The following is an 18,369-nucleotide window of genomic DNA, read 5'->3' on the forward strand; positions in this document are numbered from 1 at the left end:
GTTTTTTTATACTTAAAAATACCATACTCACATCTGTAAGGATTTTCGACCCTCTACTTTCTGTTTCAGAATGGGTGATTCGTAAAATAATGTAAAATAATATCTTATGATTGAAAACTAGCCAATTTCATTGATTCTCATGAAGTAATATATTTTTCCAACTCCAAAAATGCGTCAAATCCTTTTTCTTTTGCAGAATTTAGTGAAATCCATGAAAGAGAGAATACCATGTCCTTCTAAAGTGTCATCATTTGAGAGAGGGGATCAGGAGTGGGTTTCTGCCAGTATTACTACCAGTTTGGTGTGTGCATGATTTGTGGGCGCACGCTTGCTTCACTCATGTGCGCCTGTGACGCATACTCTGTGTGTGTGTGTGCAGTTGCCTGTAAATAGGTCTGCGCATGTGCAGAACATTAAAAATGTTAAAAATACATGTCGCGACAACTGGGGAACTGGTTCATGAGTGTGGTGAGTCTGTCATCCCTACCGGTTCAGCGATGCAGTCACAATTGCCACTATCAGTTCGCCCGAAATGGTGCGAACTGGTAGCAATCCACCTCTGGAGGGATGGTTCTATTATAGCAATAGCAATAGCAATAGCAGTTAGACTTATATACCGCTTCATAGGGCTTTCAGCCCTCTCTAAGCGGTTTACAGAGTCAGCATATTGCCCCCACAGTCTGGGTCCTCATTTCACCCACCTCAGAAGGATGGAAGGCTGAGTCAACCTTGAGCCGGTGAGATTAGAACAGCTGAACTGCAGATAACAGTCAGCTGAAGTGGCCTGCAGTACTGCACCCTAACCACTGTGCCACCTCGGCTCATCTCTTTAAAAGCATTGCTATACCTGTTAGAAATTCTCATTTATTCTATAGAAGTGGTAGCGGAGACCTATTATATAGCCATACAGATTGGTAGCAGAAGATGGCTACATAGCCATATAGATCAAATGCAGTGTACAATCACCATGGGCCTTGCTGCTTAATGGTTTTTATTGTCACCGACAACTCTCCTCAGAAGTAAAAGAACCATAGATTATAACCAAAGATGCAAACTAAACACTGCCATCTACTGGCTAATACTTCTGTAGTTGTTGCAATACAGTCTAATATGTATTCCAACAAGACCCAACTTTATTATTTTGATCTGTCTCCAATCTTCATGTTTTAGGGAAATGTTGCAGTGAAGGCAATTGCGTAGAGAATGAGTGCTGGAGGAAACAGATTATCTGGACTCATTTAGTAAAAAAAAAATGGCCCTGGGTATGGGACTGAAATGGCATTGTTTGAACTTGAAGATGACTGTTTGTGGGACAGGGATGAGAATGGTGTGTTCATCCTTGGCTTTCTTGACCCCTCAGTGTCTTTCAATACCATCAATCATGATATCCTTCTGATTGGCTTTGGGAGTTACTCTATGTTGTTGATGGAGGGGAGAGGTCTATCCCACTGCCCCTGCTTTCTGGAGTTCCTTAAGGCCTAGTCTTCTCCCACTTCTGCTTAACATCTACATGAAGTTACTAAGTGAAGTCATCTGACACAGTGGTGGGATTCAGTACACAATTTAGGGGTTCTCTCTGGCTAGTGGTTCTTTAACTATGGCCACCTCCTGAATGGACCACAGCAGTGCTCTTTACATGGAGTTGTCCCTGAAGCATATGTAGAAGCTGCAGTTGGTATGGAATACAACAGTGGGGCAGCTATGTACATTGCGTTATCAATATATGGTATACCTCTGCTTCACAAGGTGCATTGGTTACCAGCATGCTTCTAGTCTCAATTCAAAGTGCTGGTAGTTACTTATAAAGACCTTCATAGCATGGGACCGAGCTATTTGAGGGACCATTTCTTCCCAATTATGGCTACACATTCCATTAAGTCCAGCAGGACAGGCATGCTCTGTGGCCCGTCCATTAGGGAATGCCATCTGGCAAGACATCACAGGAACGTCTTTCTTAGCCACAAGTTTACTAGCTTTCCTCAAGGCCTTACAAGAGTTGTGTCATTGAGCCTGGGCATCTGGATATATAACACAGCCCATGCAATGGTTGCATTGATTTATTGGCTGGTTGTTTTACTTTCGCTTTGTTGCTGATTATGTATGTTCATTGTTATTGCTTTTAACGGCTGTTATCTACCCAGTCATGAATTTGAAATGAGAAGCCGTATAAATTGAATTTTTTTTTTAAAAAAAACCTCCACAAATATCCTTATGATGGTAATGTTTCAGACATGAAATCTTTCCAATTTACAGCATTCACATTCCATTCTTCTTTTTAGTCCAGAGGTGGACTGCACATACTTTAACAACTGGTTCGCCAAAAATGTGAGTGTGCGGGCATTTGTATTTCGCATGTGCACACTTCGTGCCTGCGCCATCTGTGCTTGCATGCTGCACCAAAAACAAGGCTTTTCCAATGGGGGAGGCTTCTTGCACACCTTCTAGGACAGCCACGGTTAGTAGAACCAGTGAGTTGCGCAAATCAACTGGGTTGCGGGCGGGGCGAGCAAGCCGGAAAGTGAGATATCTACAGCCAGATAGTGTTGGGGTAGGTGGGCCACCGGTTCTCCAAACTACTGGTTTGGGCAAAATAGTACGAACCAGCAGCAACCACCAATGTGTTAGTTAACATCTTAGCCAGGTTACTCCTATCAGAAGACTAACCTTCTCCTTCCAGGTGACTTGTTTGAGAGGGATGCCTGAGTTTAGACCCAGGACTATTTCATTGTCTCACAGCACAAATAAACAACTCAACTTTCCAAATAAAAGGTAAAGGTTTCCCTGTCCAGTTGTGTCTGACTCTAGGGTATGGTGCTTATCTCCATTTCTTGGCCAAGAAATCCAGCACTGTCTGAAGACATTTTCCATGTTCATGTGTCCAGAAGAGCCGAGGTGGCGCAGTGGTTAAATGCAGCACTGCAAGCTACTTCAGCTGACTGCAGTTCTGCAGTTCGGCTGTTCAAATCTCACCAGCTCAGGGTTGACTCAGCCTTCCATCCTTCCGAGGTGGGTAAAATGAGGACCCAGATTGTTGGGGGCAATATGCTGACTCTCTGTAAACCGCTTAGAGAGGGCTGAAAGCCCTATGAAGCGGTATATAAGTCTAACTGCTATTGCTATATGCCAAAGGTGCATGGAAGGCTGTTACCTTCCCACTGAAATGGTACGTATTAATCTACTCACATTTTGTATGCTTTTGAATGGCTAGGTGCTAATCAGAGGTGGTATTCAGCCAGTTCAGACTGGTTTGCCCGAACCGATAATGGAAATTGTGGGTGGGCCTGCTCACCCACCCCAGCTCTATGCCATCCTATTTAGGCAATTTTTCAAGCCGCACGCAGGCGAGCAAGCCGCACACGTGATCAAAGAGTGCGCACAGAAGACATAGTGCATGTGTGGACAGGGTGCATGCGCTCACATTTGCGAACCGGTAGGGAAAGTAAGTAAATACCACTCTTGGTGCTAATCCTTTATTCAGGAATTGGTGTTCTTGGCAGGATGCTTATTGCAAAAACAGCAAAACATATACATATGTATTGTGTCTGTGTTGTATATGCTACAGTTTAAATTCTAGGGCTCTTTCTCCTCCTTTTCAAGTCAGGGTAAACAACATCCTTGTAAGCAATTAGATTTATTTTTTTTCACTGCAGGAAAGAAATTGCTGATTTTATCAGAATTCTCCCTGGCATATATCCATCTATGCCTATCTATTGATCCAATTCCTATAATTGTACAGATCAAAGCTATGGCTTCCAACCAGATTGAGAATATATTCAATTTTCTACTGTTTCCTCCTAGACCAGGAAACCCCCACCCCACCCCCCACCCAGCAAAGTGGAATGTTTGAATCTTTGAAAACCCAATTTAAATGTTGACTTTTAGCGGCGAAACAGCAAATATGCCAAGTCTCCTTCAACAGTCCAATTTGTTTAAAAAGCCCAGGTCATGGCAATGTAATTACACTTACATTAACATTAGTTCAATTTTAAGTTCTGACCTAGTCCTACCATCTTCTTTGTCAAAGCTTCTCTTCCATATGATGCATCGACCATATAAGGTCTTTGGCCTCAAAAAAAAATGTACATGCCTAGAGTGATAAGTTTTTATGTCACTTAATAAAAGGAGGTTGAAACTACTTTGTCTTCAGCTCTCTGAATATTCTTCAATAATTTATAACATTAACAATAGGTTAATGGAAGGAAGAAAAAAGAAAAGGAGAGAAGGAAAGAAGAGATGGAAGGAAGGAAGGAAGGAAGACAGACAGACAGACAGACAGACTGACTGACTGACTGACTGACTGACTGACTGACTGACTGACTGACTGACTGACTGACTGACTGACTATTTAGTTACTGGTCAAGAAGGAAGTCGTTTTAGAAGACCAAACCAAAATAATTTCTTAGAACTAATAGTAAATGACTCACACCTTTAAATTGTGCATATAGATTCCCCCTTATTAGAATATTTATTTACAGCAACTGTTGTCAGGAGTTTGCCATGCCTTCCTGGAATTATGTCAATCTACTCCTGTATGTAAATAAGGAACTGGCAAAATGATGGCGGAATTAAGGAACAGGAAAGGAAAGATGTATGTTTTCAATTGTGGTTTGCAAGAAAATGACAAGCTATTGAGATGGAGAGGCATGGAACAGCTGCTCCAGATGGCAACAGAAGTAGAAAAGAAATTGTGGGTCAAAGTGAAGAAAGTTTGTGTAGGGAATCTGCTGGCACCAAATGAATAGTGCTGGCAAGAAAATTGATGACATCTGACACAGAAAAGAGACCATGATAAATTAAGGCAGGGAGGTTGTGTTCTTTTTTTAAAATCAAGGATGTGACTGAGAACATACTGGCCTCAAATGTCCTAATATACTGCTTTGACTGATCTGGGGAGGACTTTCATTGCCATGCAAACTTGGTAATATTACCAAGAAGGAAGCATGACAGGATGACTTGGACAAAATTGTATCCTGATATATTGCACGTTGACACGAGGCAGTTATTTCCATATTTTGCCATCGCCCTGCTCTATGACGTCCTATTTAGGCATGTTTTTGTGGCCAGGTGCATGAATGGAAGGTGCACATGCAAGCAAAGTGCGTGCGGGGAAGGCTGGGCCTATGCACAGAAGGGGCACATTTGTGCGGCGAACTGATGATAACACTGGACAATTCCTATCTCAAATATTTTGGACAAGATAGGATTAAATGAAACTTTGAATTTGATTTGTCAATCTATCAACGCTAATTTAAAAACTCTAATTTATAGTGAGACGAGACCACCAACCTCAAACTCTGAGTAATAGAAACATGAAGGTTTCCAGCTCTTAGAGAAACATTAAAAGCACAAAGTTGTGTTTATTTTATCTTTTCTTTTATGGAAGAGAAGGATAATAGCCTTTTGGCTAATTTAATTAATAGAAATCCCCAGGATTCTAAGACTGTAGATCCATAAAACATAGCAAGCTATGAAAGAGAAGAAAGTAAATATGTAAATTAGAGAACAGGTTTTGATTTATGGAAAATTATGTAATTTCTTTAATTGATACTAATGATGAAATGAGTCAGAGTTGTGTGTTTTTTTAACTCTTAGTTTCCTTTTGATCTCCGCGCAAAAGAAATTATCCATTGTAATTATCAAATTATTCCTCTCTGGAGAAGAAAGAGCTATAGGAGACGGGAGAATGAGCCAAAACAAACAAATCCTCTTTTCATCTTTTCCACAAAATGTTCAGTGCTATTTTGTACAGTTATGCAAAGTTTCGTTGAGGTAATTCACTACAGAGAAATACATTTACAAAGATGTTTGCAAAGCAGTGTGGTTCCTGCATGTCAGTCTGATTTTGACCTCCTTCTCAGCCTCCCCGCACAACACTATTTCAAAGATTTTTCAGGCTGAGCAACTTTCATTATCCAGTGTGGAAAGCCTGCAGCCAGCTCTTAAGGGAAAAAAGACTTTAAGAACGAGGTGGGCTGCTACGGATTCATCCAGGTTCAGGAGAACCCATAGCTAAGGTTATAGCCAGTTCAGAGAACCTCCAAATCCCACCTCTGGCTGGCCCCACCATTCACTCCCCTTTTGTTTCCCAGGGGAGGGGCCAATCATCTCCAAGGTGTGGCTTTATTCCTAAGTTGACCCTGCTTTCTTAGTTGTTCTTGTCTTATGGCAGCTCTGCCTATGAGCACACTGGGAACAGACCCCAGTTGTTCCTCTGCCTCACAGCTAACTTTCTCTGCCTGAGATGCAGAGCCCTCGTCCGAGCTTTCCTCAGCACCCAGGACTGTCCTGTGTTCCTCCCCAATCTCCTCATTGTCCACCTTTGCTGCCAGCTCCGCTGGCCACAATAATTAATTTAATTTAATTTATTGAATTTATAGGCCGCCCAATCCCGGAGGACTCCGGGCGGCTTAGACAGAACAAGAAAAGAAAAAAACAAACAAAATAAAAATAAAAATAAAAATAAAAATTCTCCAACACGCATACATTCAAATTGGGGCTGGACCCTACATAATAAGGTCAACAGCCCCAGGCCTGCCGGAACAGCCAGGTTTTAACAGCTTTTCTGAAGGCCATGAGGGTGGGCAAGGTCTGGACCTCTGGGGGTAGCTGATTCCACAGGATTGGAGCAGCCACAGAGAAGGCCCTCCTCTGAGGCCCCGCCAGCCGACACTGTCCTAAGGAGGCCCACCCTGTGGGATCTTATTGGTCATTTGGAGGTATGCGGCAGTAGGCGGTCTCGCAAATACGCTGGTCCTGAGCCATGTAGGGCTTTAAAGGTAATGACCAACACCTTGAATTGCGTCCGGAGACCAATTGGCAGCCAGTGCAGCTCGCGGAGGATAGGTGTAATATGGGTGTATCTCGGTACACCCAATATCACTCACGCGGCTGCATTCTGGACTAGCTGTAGTCTCCGAATGCTTTTCAGGGGTAGCATCATGTAGACAATAGTTTGTAAGAGTGGGGGAGAGTGAGGGAGAGAGAGGGGGGGAATTCTTGGAGAGTATGTTCATTGCTGAGAATTCTGGGAATTGAAGTCTTTGTATCAGAATAACAGAATTGGAAGGGATCTAGGAAGTCTTCTAGTCCAACACCCTGCTCTAGCAGGAGACACCATACCATTTCAGACAAATGGTTGTCCAATCTCTTCTTTAAAACCTGCAGTGTTGGAGCACCCACAACTTTTAGAGGCAAGCCATTCCACTGATCAATTGTTCTGTTAGAAAGTTGTCACACTAGGAAAATAGGGTTTCCCACAATCTGCTTCCAACAAGAGATTGACAGTGGAAAGTTAAGCAATTTCTTTATTGGAAAAGCCTCTTCCAGGTCAGAGTTTCCCAAACTTTCTTGCTTCATGATGCTTAGTGTCTTGGTCATTTGTTTTTCCATGTTTTTCATTGTTGTTTTTACTAGGCTAAAAATATACCAAACCTTTCAATTAATTAAATGGTTTAAACCAAACTCCTAAATATGTATTTATGTCCAGCAATTCACTAGTTGTTTTAAGGGATAACACACCCAACTTTAAAACATTTTTTAATTTCATTCTTAAAAAACCAAAATAACTTCTTAGAACTAATAGTAAATGTCTCACACTTTTAAATGTGCACTTTCCCCTCGCACATATGTCCTATTCGTTCCTGGGTGGTGGTGCTCATCTCTGTTTCAAAGCCGAAGAGCCAGCGCTATCCGAAGACGTCTCCTTGGTCACCTAAATGCCGAAGGTGCATGGAATGCTGTTACCTTCCCACCAAAGATGGTCCCTATTTTTCTATTTGCATTTTTTACATGCTTTCAAATTGCTAGGTTAGCAGAAGCTGAGACAAGTAACGGGAGCTCACTTTGTTACGTGGTGCTGGGGATTTGAACTGGCGAACTGCCAATCTTTCTGATTGACAAGCTCAGCATCTTAGCCACTAAGCCACCATGTCCCATATTTAATTCTTAGATAACCAATAACAATTGAGGTGAGGTGGGCAGCAAATCAATCTAATAAATAAATAAAATAAACACAATTACTTACACCTGCTGGTGATTGCACAGTTTCTCAAACTTTTAGTATCAAATTAGGGTTCTCATCCTGTTTTCCTGTTTCATATTGCTTTTTGCCCCATGTTTTTTCATCAGAGTAACTGCCAAACACCAGCTTTACTGTCAAAGGTGTGATATCACAAAACTCAACTTCACAAGTGGATGTTAAAAAAACATTGTTAGTTTTTCATTGACAGGTTTCTCTGGCAAACAGTGATTTCCCCATTTGAAGCAATCAGATGCAAAGAAGGGAGAAGCCTGCTTACCTTTTTAACAGTTGAAAAAGGGGGATTTTTCAATGAATGTTTTTTTCCCAGCCTCACACAACATATTCACATTTTCAACTAAACTCTACATCATTCTAGAAGATGGTTTATTAGGCGCTCTATTTATGAGTTTCCATTTAATCAATTGATTTATTTATTAGCATGTAAAACATGTATAGGATAGCAGGTATAAGTATGAACATGGACATGAACAAGGGAAATGAATACAAATAAATGGGGACAGTGGGACGGGGATGGTAGGTACGCTGGTGCGCCTATGCATGCCTCCTTGATTGACCGCTTAGGAATGGGGTGTGGTCCACAGTAGACAGTTGAAGGTTGAAGCTGTGAGGGTTAGAGGATGTAACAATGGAGTTGGGTAGAGCATTCCAGGCATTGACCACTCTGTTACTGAAGTCATATATACTACAATCGAATTTGGAGCGGTTTACCTTGAGTTTGTATCGATTGTTTGCCCATGTATTATTGTAGTTGTAGCTGAAGTAGTCGATGACAGGTAGGATGTTGTAGCAGACAATTTTGTGTACTATGCTTAGGTCCGACTGCAGATGGCACAGTTCCAGATTGTCCAAGCACAAAATATCGAGCCTGGTGGCATAAAGTATTTTATTGTGAGCAGAGGAGTAGAATACTCTTCTTGTGAAATACTCTGGACCCACTCAATTGTATTAATCTCCGATATACAGTGTGGATTCCAGGCAGACGAGCTTAATAATAGGATCTAATAAATATAGTATTTCAGTCACCGTATTGTAGATTAGTGACATAATGTCACAATCTCCACGTTAATTCACAACCTCCAAAAGGTCTATCAACCTTACATGTAAAGAACAATTAAAATTCCCTGATGTTGCAACAGAGGCAACGATTACTTTATTTCAGGAATTGGCAGTGTAACATTGATGGGTAACAGTGTTCCCTCATCAGTCCTCAATATTGTTGTCAATATAAAAGAAATGATAAATTTTAAAAATGAGTAAAATCCCATGTATTTGTTAAATTTTATGTGCCCAAAGTGAAATCTCGCAAGCTTTTAGGAATGACATAATCAAAATTGCTTTCTCAACAGTGATCTTGTAATTTGACTATTACTTGGCATCAGTGCCATTGCATAAATGTTCAGAATGGTATCTGTTGTTTGAAAAAAGCTGGCAATCTTTGATGCGTAGTGTAGTGGTGGGTTACATGAACACCAAAGCCCTGATAATTGTACAAAAAATATACCTTATTAGACTGTCATTATTACAGTGGGTCACAACTGATGGCCATACCTAGATGATTTGGACCAATCATGAAAAAGATAAACAAGATCAGATTGCGTACCCAAGTAGGAAGTAGAACAGAAATTTTATTGCTATAGATGGTTTTGGTTTTTGGTCACTACGATGTAAATTCAATGTAAATCTAAATCGTAAATCTACGATGTAAAAAAGAGGTTGAGACTCTAGAAAGAGTGCAGAGAAGAGCAACAAAGATGATTAGGGGACTGGAGGCTAAAACATATAAAGCTTGTAGGAACTGGGTATGTCTAGTTTAATGAAAAGAAGGACTAGGGGTGACATGTTAGCAGTGTTCCAATATCTCAGGGGCTGCCACAAAGAAGAGGGAGCCAAGCTATTCTCCAAAACACCTAAAGGTAGGACAAGAAGCAATGGGTGGAAACTAATCAAGGAGAGAAGCAACCAAGAGCTGTAGGAAGTGAAAATCCACCCCTCTCCTAGAAAAATGAAATATCCTGGGAAATATTGAAAAGGCAGAATATTATATCTCCACAAAGATGGTACTTAAGCCATCACTCCAGAAAGAGTGCAGAGAAGAGCAACAAAGATGATTAGGGGTCTGGAGGGTAAAACATATAAAAAACAGTTGCTGGAATTGGGTGTGTCTCGTTTAATGAAAAGTAGGATTAGGGGAGACATGATAGCAGTGTTCCAATATCTTAGGAGCTGCCACAAAGAAGAGGGAGTCAAGCTATTCTCCAAAGCACCTGAGGGTAGCACAAGAAGTAATGAATGGAAACTAATCAAGGAGAGAAGCAACCTAGAGCTAAGAAGAAATTTCTTGAAAGTTAATAAGAGATTGGACAACCATTTGTCTGAAATGGTATAGGGCAGGTATGTCAAACTGGTGGCCCAAGGGCAAGATGCATCATGTGCAGACTACGCCCACCCCAGCTCCATGAAGAGAAAAATATCCTGATGTGTCCTGTGATAGTAACATGACATGGCATGTTTGACATCCATGGTGTAGGATTTCCTGCCTAAGCAGGGGGTTGGACTAGAAGATCTCCAAGGTCCCTTCAAACTCTGTTTTCTATTCTATTCTATTCTATTCTATTCTATTCTATTCTATTCTATTCTATTCTATTCTATTCTATTCTATTCTATTCTATTGGAAACTAAAAGCAAAATCCCAGAGCATACTAAATATTAAATTGTGACTTTATTGGTTCCAAGAAAACAACATAGCTGCATGCCTATAGTGATAAAAAGTTTTGCTAGACTCAAGAGAAATTAAATTTCATCTTACTTAGAACAGAATAGCTAGTAGACAGATAGGTTCTACTGTAATTATATTGTCATGCGGTGTATTTTTACATGGCTGCGTGGGGTCTTGGTGAAGTTGCCAGCCACAGTGCCTGGTACTGCTATTTTATCATTTATGTTGGAGGAAATAATGACATTTTGTGCTGATGTTTCAATCTCTTGGCTCGATCCCTATACTAATTTCAGCAAATCTTCATAAATTATTGCATTGTGAGATGTGTACTCCTTATTTTCTCCTGAAATCCCTCGAATATAGCCCAATGTTTCATAAAATGAAATGTGGTGCTGGAACATGATGAAATGTGAGTTTAATAAGTGCTCTCTTGCATCTCCTAACACCCAAAATAAAGGCTTTGTGTCACAGGGACAGTATCAAGGATCTGAAATGCAAATGAAATTAGGGCAAGAGAAGGTTTTGGGTCGTAATTTTGTTCAACTATGTCACGAATTAGAAGTGCAAATGAAATTAGGGCAAGGACAGATACTCCTTCACTATATCAGGATTTGTTGAGGTTAATCTGGTTGAATTCCAGTTAGCTCTCTCCTGTTGCTTTCTTGTCCTACTTTCCAAAGCTCTTAAGGGAAGCAATGGGTGAAAACCTGGTAACGAGAGATCCAATCTGGAACTAAGGAGAAATTTCCTAACATTGAGAACAACTAACCAATGAAACAGCTTAACTCCTGGAGTTGTGGGTGCACCATCGCTAGGGATATTCAGAAAGGATTGGATAACCTTTTGTCTGGGGTGGTATAACATCTCATGCTAAGGACAGGTGATTGGAGTAGAAGACCTGCAAGGTTTCTTCTAACCCTACAATTTTGTGAATTCCCAGATCTGAATTTATATCACTTGCCAATCATAAAGAAGTCTATGGATACCCTTAGACTATTCTGCTCCCTGATCTAGAGCAGTGGTGTCAAACTGCATTTCATTGAGAGTCAAATCAGAATTGTGGTTGACCTTGGGGGACCGGGCGGGCATGGCCGGGGTGGGCATGGCCAGCTCGATGTTGCTCACATTGGGGAGCACCTGTGGTGGCCTGGGGGGGCTGGGGGATCCATTGTCTCCAGTGCACATCCATGGGTGGGGTGGGGCAGCCCCTCACTGGTTTCACAGCAGCCCCATGGATCTAAGGATGACCACGTTCTGGTCCAGATGGCTGCCACCAATTTTTAAATCAGCACCTGGCCGGCTGGGGCCAAGGCACCGGGGGCCGGTCCTTTGCTGTTTCCAAGGCAGCCCTGTGGACCAGATTTAACCACATTTCAGGCTGGATTTTGTCCGCAGGACTTGAGTTTGACATCCCTGATCTAGAGAAAGACTGGGGAACAAGTAGTGCTCTGGATATTGAGAAATTATCATGTCTTATTATTTAACCATGCTGATGGTGTTACTGGGAATGTAATGGGGAATATTTAGACCCTTACAGTAAGTGTAAAGATGCCCAGATAGATCTGTATCAGAGGTGGTATTCAGCCGGTTCATACCAGTTCACCCAAAGCAGTAGTGGAAATCTTGGGTGGGCCTGCCCGCCATCTCCCCACTGCTGATTTGGAAGGGAGCAATGTTTATAAATCCTCTGGATTTGGCCACATGTATCTCAAATCCCAACCTAGCAGTTCGAAAGCATGTAAAATGCAAGTAGAAAAATAGGAACCACCTTTGGTGGGAAAGTAACAATGTTCTGTGTGCCTTCGGTGTTTAGTTTAGCTTTGAAAGGGAGATGAGCATCACCCCCTAGAGTTGGGAACAACTAGTACACATGTGCGTACTTGCCTTTATCCCAAATGCTATGTCCTAAATGTCTCTGTTCTGAATTTTTTTTCCTGTCCTTGATATTAACTGTGTGTCTTCTGTCTCTCTCTCTTTTTTTTAGGGGCAATATTTGATGAATCTGCAAAAAAGGATGAGGAAGTGTTTCGCATGGCCGTTTCTGATCTCAACCAAAACGATGAAATCCTGCAGACGGAGAAGATCACCATATCTGTGACTTTTGTGGATGGCAACAACCCGTTTCAAGCAGTTCAGGAAGGTAGAGTTTCCAAGGCCGATTTGTTTCCTTGTTGTGTTTTGGTGACGTTTGAAAACCTTGCAAATGAAGTCCTGTTGAAGGAGTTTGTTTTGGATATTGGGAAGGCATTTTGTTGTATTCCAAAGAGTCTGTCAGATGGATGAAATGTTTATTCTTAAGCAACCGTGACTTGGAGCAGCAATTTTTTTTGCTTTTAATCATAATAATTAATTAGGGGACTTTGAGGCATTTAGTCTGTAGAAAATGATTGAACATGAATGTCCCCCCCCAAAAAAAGTGAGGAGAAAGATTCCTTTTTTCCACTTACAACATCATGATATTTATTTTGGTCTAAGGCCAGTATATTCTGATAAGTGAAAAATATGAATTTAAGGCTTCTTAACATGAATTAATGTTCACACTTTTATCCATATTGTGATGGCGGGTGAGAAGGGAGGTAGGAAATCAGTGTGCTTGTTCAGTTTATGATAAGCCTTTTGCCGATAAAATTTGGAAGAGTTGCAAAGTTACATTTGTCCCAAAAACATGAGGATTTCATGTGCGTCCTACAATTTTTCCAAGTTATCAATATAGTTCAAGTGCGGTTATATGTGTGTGATCGTTGTTTTGCGTACATGACAGTAGCTAAAAGAGAGATTAGAGATTAAGTCTTCTGAAGTAACTACCGTATTTTCGGAGTATAAAATGCACTTTTCCCCCACCCTAAAAGAGGCTGAAAATTTGGGTGCGTCTGAAACTCTGAATGTAGCTTTTTCAAAGCTTTTTTTCAGCCCCAATGAGACGTTAAGCGATCTTCCCTGCTTTGCTTGCTTTTCTCATTGCTTCTCTCTCTAATGATCAGCTGTGCTTTAGAAGCTGTTTTCAATCCGCATGCGCACTCAAAGCCAGCAAACTTATGTGCTGAAGCTGACCAGACTAAGGACGCTAACCAGATGAATACCTGGTAGGCAGATTTTTTCCCCCCTATTTTCCTCCCCAAAAACTAAGGTGCATCTTATACACCGAAAAATACAGTACATTTAAGAATTTCAGTTTTCTATAGCTTACAAAATTCATTATTGATTCATTTATTCATGTACATTCTGATATTCTACATTATGAATGATATATACCCCCTGCATTAGTGGAATGTTGGAAGGTAATTGGTTTTTATTTCTGCTTTGTATTAGTAGCTGCTAGTATTTTCCTACTACTCTTTTCAATTCAGATGGATTTCTCCTTTTTTTTTAAAAAAAAAGGAAATCATTGATTCATTGAAATCAAGGGAAATTGGTATAACAACTATTATAAATCCCAGTGATCACAATAGCTGTACTTTACAGGTGTCTAAATTTGAATCCACTCCTGGTGTTTTGTGCTATTGTATTGCACTGTGCAAGAAACGGTGTGTTTGTTTTGTCTGTTGAACTTACGGCTTTTACAGTTATCATTGTGTAATTATAACAAATATGGCTCGCTTGATATTTCTGCTAGACTAAGTGTGGTAATTATACCACGATAAAAATATATGGTATGGTTAGTTTTTTCCAAAGACTGTAATTTAGGGTTTCACAGACTTTAATTTGGGGGTTTTATATAGGTCTTTTTATGGCAGACCTATGAGGAGGAGGAGGAGGAGGAGGAGGAGGAGGAGGAGGAGGAGGAGGAGGAGGAGGAGGAGGAGATGTTTTCTTCGCAGCTAGTTGCTAAATACCATTCTCTTTTCTTCAGTTGCATCACAAAATTTTTGAATGAAATTTAATAATGTGTAGGAAATGAGTAATGGGATGAAAACAAAACCAAAGTGGTTTATCCTATCTTTTTCTTATAAATTAAATATTATTGCTGGGGCCTTATTTAAGCAGCATTTTCTTTGCCTGCAGTTTACCCAATGACCCATTCCTTATTTTAATAGAACAATTGTCTTATATATAATTATAAACAAGACCTATGACATTCTCTGTTGAGTTTTGCAGGAAAGGTATTTTATTGCACAGATGGCTGTCTTCCTTCTTGAACAAGTGGTCATCCTTTTTAATCTCCTTGTGTAAATTATTATGATACCCTGAGGCGTCTGTCCTCTCTGATAGAGATCTCAAGATGCCTAGTTAATATTCCTTGCTTGATGGATGAAACTTTGGTTGTGTGAGTGGTTATTTTTTTCTCTCCTTGTAAACTGGAAAACCTATTTTCTAAATAAAACTGGGAAGTGATCTAAGGAAACAAATGGGTATCTTAAAAATGCCATAGTCCAAAAAATGCAAAATTAAAACCATCCCTTAGCACAGGGGTGTCAAACTCAATTTCATTGAGGGCCACATTAGGATTGTGTTTGACCTCAGGGACTGAGGTTGGCGTAGTCAGGGTAGGCGTGGCCAGCTCAACATCACTCATTTTGGGGGCACCTGTGGTGGCCAAGTGCTAAGGCAGGACTTCCCTCACTCACTCTCATTATATTCTCCTTCCTTCCTTCCTTCCTTCCTTCCTTCCTTCCTTCCTTCCTTCCTTCCTTCCTTTTCTTCTTTTCCCTTCCCTCTTCATTCTCCTTTCTTCTTACTTCCCCTATTTCCTTCTTTTTCCTTCCTTCCTTCCTTCCTTCCTTCCTTCCTTCCTTCCTTCCTTCCTTCCTTCCTTCCCTTCCCTTCCCTTCCCTTCTCTTCTCTTCTCTTCTCTTCTCTTCTCTTCTCTTCTCTTTCCTTCCCTCCTCATTCACCTTTCTTCTCCCTTTCCCTCTTTCCTTCTTTTTCCTTCCTTGCTCTCTTCCTTCTTTTTCTTTGTCCCTTCTGGGATGCTCAAATGCAAAAGGGGAAACATTTCTCCTTTTGTTTTGTTTTTAGTTTCTTTTGCTAGCCCTCTGCCAGCAAAAATGGAGCATGTGGGGCAGTGGTGGGATTCAGCCAGTTCACACCTATTCGGGAGAACCGGTTCTTAACTTTCTAAGAGGTTCAGAGAACCGGTTGTTGGAAGAAATCATCTTTTGGTTTTTTTTCCGCTTTACAGGGCTAATCCTGTAAGGAAGGCAAGAAGGAAACATTCTGGTGTTGTTTCTAGCCTAATCGTTATTGCCCTGCTTACAGAAACTGCCTCTCCAGTTAACCCTTATTACATTGTAACAGGTAAGGCAAAGTGCCCATCAACCTGAGTGATGTTAAGTTGGCCATGCCCACGTGGTCACATGACCACTACGCCCCACCTACCCACATGGTCATTAGGACAGAGAACTGGTTGTTAAATTATTTGAATCCCACCACTGTTGTGGGGCCACACGCAGCCCCCTGAACTCCGTTTTAGCTGACAGAGGCACCATGGGCTGGTCCTTTGCTGTTTTCAAGGCAGCCCCATGGGCCATATCTAAGCACCTCATGGGGTGGATCTGTCCCACAGGCCTTGAGTTTGACACCCCTGCCTTAGCATAACAGAGTATGGTGAAGTTCTACCCTTAACAAGAGTTGATGGGCATCAAGGCAATCATTTCTGGGCTTCAAAAATCTGGACAGTGACTAGATGAGAGCAAACTCTTTTTTGTCCTCAGTGCTGCCATCTAGTAATTATCCAGATTTTTGCAGATTAGGTTTAGTACTTTAGTGGAAGTTGTTAGGCTTATGAAGCAGAACAGATAAAAAGCACAACAATAAATATTGCTTTATCTTTATGGCAAAATTTTATTAGTAAAATCTTGCAAATCTAAATCTATTTCTCCCCTCCTTTCCTTTTTCTTTCTAGAAAAACAAGGGAGGATCCTACTTTTCTGAAATGTTTCTCCCTCTTCTTTGGAGAGATGAGTTATCTTTTGCCTGATTATTATCTATTCTGTGACTATTCCTCCTGAATCCTAAAGTCTTTCTCACATACATACCATTACAGAGGCTGATATAATAACGTTGCAGTTTTTTTAAAAAAAAAACACATGATTTTTTTGTATGTTATTTTTTTGTATTCAGTTCTCTGACTATGATAAAATAATCTACTTTGCATTCTGATAGAAAAACTAAAGTCAAACTTTAATCTGAAGTTTAAAGTACAGTAAGTCCTCGGCTTACGATCACGATTGAGTGCAAAATTTATGTTGTTAAACAAGACAGGTGTTAAGTGATTTTTGCCCTATTTGACAAACTGTCTTGCCACGCCCCCAAAATATTGATCACATGACCATGGGGATGCTGAAATGGTTGTATGTGTGAATGGTTGTAAGTTGAGGACTTACCTGTACTCTAAATCAAATCCTATCTTCCTTTATTTGGAAGTGGCTTCTGTTTTGCTCTATGAAGCCTATACCCAGACATAAAATTATATCTTATTTATATAAAGTGGTATTGAAACAATAAAAAAATAATATCTAGCCTTTCCTGAAACTTAGAAATTGGATTATATAAGGTCAACATGTATCACTATAGTATTTTTCATTTCTGGCTAAATATAAGTCTCCAGGGATCAGAAACAAAGAATTTCTCATCTCCTATTGATGGAAGATACCTCCATCTGGCTTCAATCCCAAGCAGGAAGAAAGACTCTGGAGACATGGAGACTGCTTGGAAAGATTGTTTAATGGTGGATACAATCACATGGTTTGAGGTCCAGGCCAAAAAAGGCACATGGGTGTGTGTGTGTGAGAGAGAGAGAGACAGAGATTTATACCCTCTGTTGGACTTTGAATTTGAGCTTGTATTCTGATTGGTTGTCAGATTCCCATGGGGCCATGCAGGGGAAATTATGTAGGCTGTCCTGAGTCCCAAGCTTGGTTGACTCTTGCTGGGTGATGATGTAATGAAAAGGCTTTGGGATCCCTATTATGGTTCTGCTGAAGGAGGTAGAGCTTTGTTATGTAGAATAGATTGGCCCAGGCCTTAATGGCCCATTGACAAAGAGGGGAGGAGATGAGTTTCTGCCTCCCTTTTAGGGAAAATGTTCTGCCCTTTTCAATATTTTCCTAGGAGAAGGGTGGATGCTACCTTCCTACACTATTTTATGCAAAGGTATCGAAACTGAGGCCTACACATTCTCTGGTGTGTTTGTCTGTGTATGTGTTTCTTTATAACCAATGGTCATCCCTTTATGTACCATTGTTCCATAAACTCAAAATATGTCATTGAACATGCTTCAGTATAACCTTTTAGCTCAATCATAAACTGTATTCTTGCTGCAAATGCCAGCATTGGTTACTGGTTTTTTCCCCCTGGAATATATTTCATTAAAGCACTGTAAGCTGTTTTTAAGTGAAAAAGTTATGGCTGTATTGTTAGCAGCTGCTTTGTAAACGTGTTTCCTTGCGCTCTGCCTTTTGTTGAGCCAAATGGAAGCAGGCCACTTGAGGGCTGACATGTAAGGTACATATAAGGTATAAAAGGTTCCACTTTGTAACTTTAGATGCCGTGGGTTGAATCTTGCCCTGAGCATCAGAGGTGGGAATTGTCAGGATAATGATTGACTGTTCAAAGTACCACAGGCTTTATTTTTAACTGTATTGATTACAGTTCCTTTATTATTCATTGCTGT

At 40.7% G+C, this 18,369-nt stretch overlaps 1 protein-coding gene across 1 annotated transcript in view; it reads left to right on the plus strand.

Moving 5' to 3' along the window:
- The window catches only part of GRID2 (glutamate ionotropic receptor delta type subunit 2), a 1,117,957-nt gene that overhangs the window by 255,673 nt on the left and 843,915 nt on the right, over positions 1 to 18,369 (plus strand). Inside the window, exon 2 of the mRNA XM_087724106.1 lies at positions 12,742 to 12,897. Coding sequence (XP_087580232.1) covers positions 12,742 to 12,897 — 156 coding nt within the window. The remainder of the gene's footprint in view (positions 1 to 12,741; positions 12,898 to 18,369) is intronic.

Source organism: Thamnophis sirtalis, unplaced genomic scaffold (assembly GCF_051295495.1).
Source record: "Thamnophis sirtalis isolate CommonGarterSnake01/CBP01778 unplaced genomic scaffold, rThaSir2_p1.2 scaffold_10, whole genome shotgun sequence".
Classification (NCBI taxonomy): domain Eukaryota; kingdom Metazoa; phylum Chordata; class Lepidosauria; order Squamata; family Natricidae; genus Thamnophis; species Thamnophis sirtalis.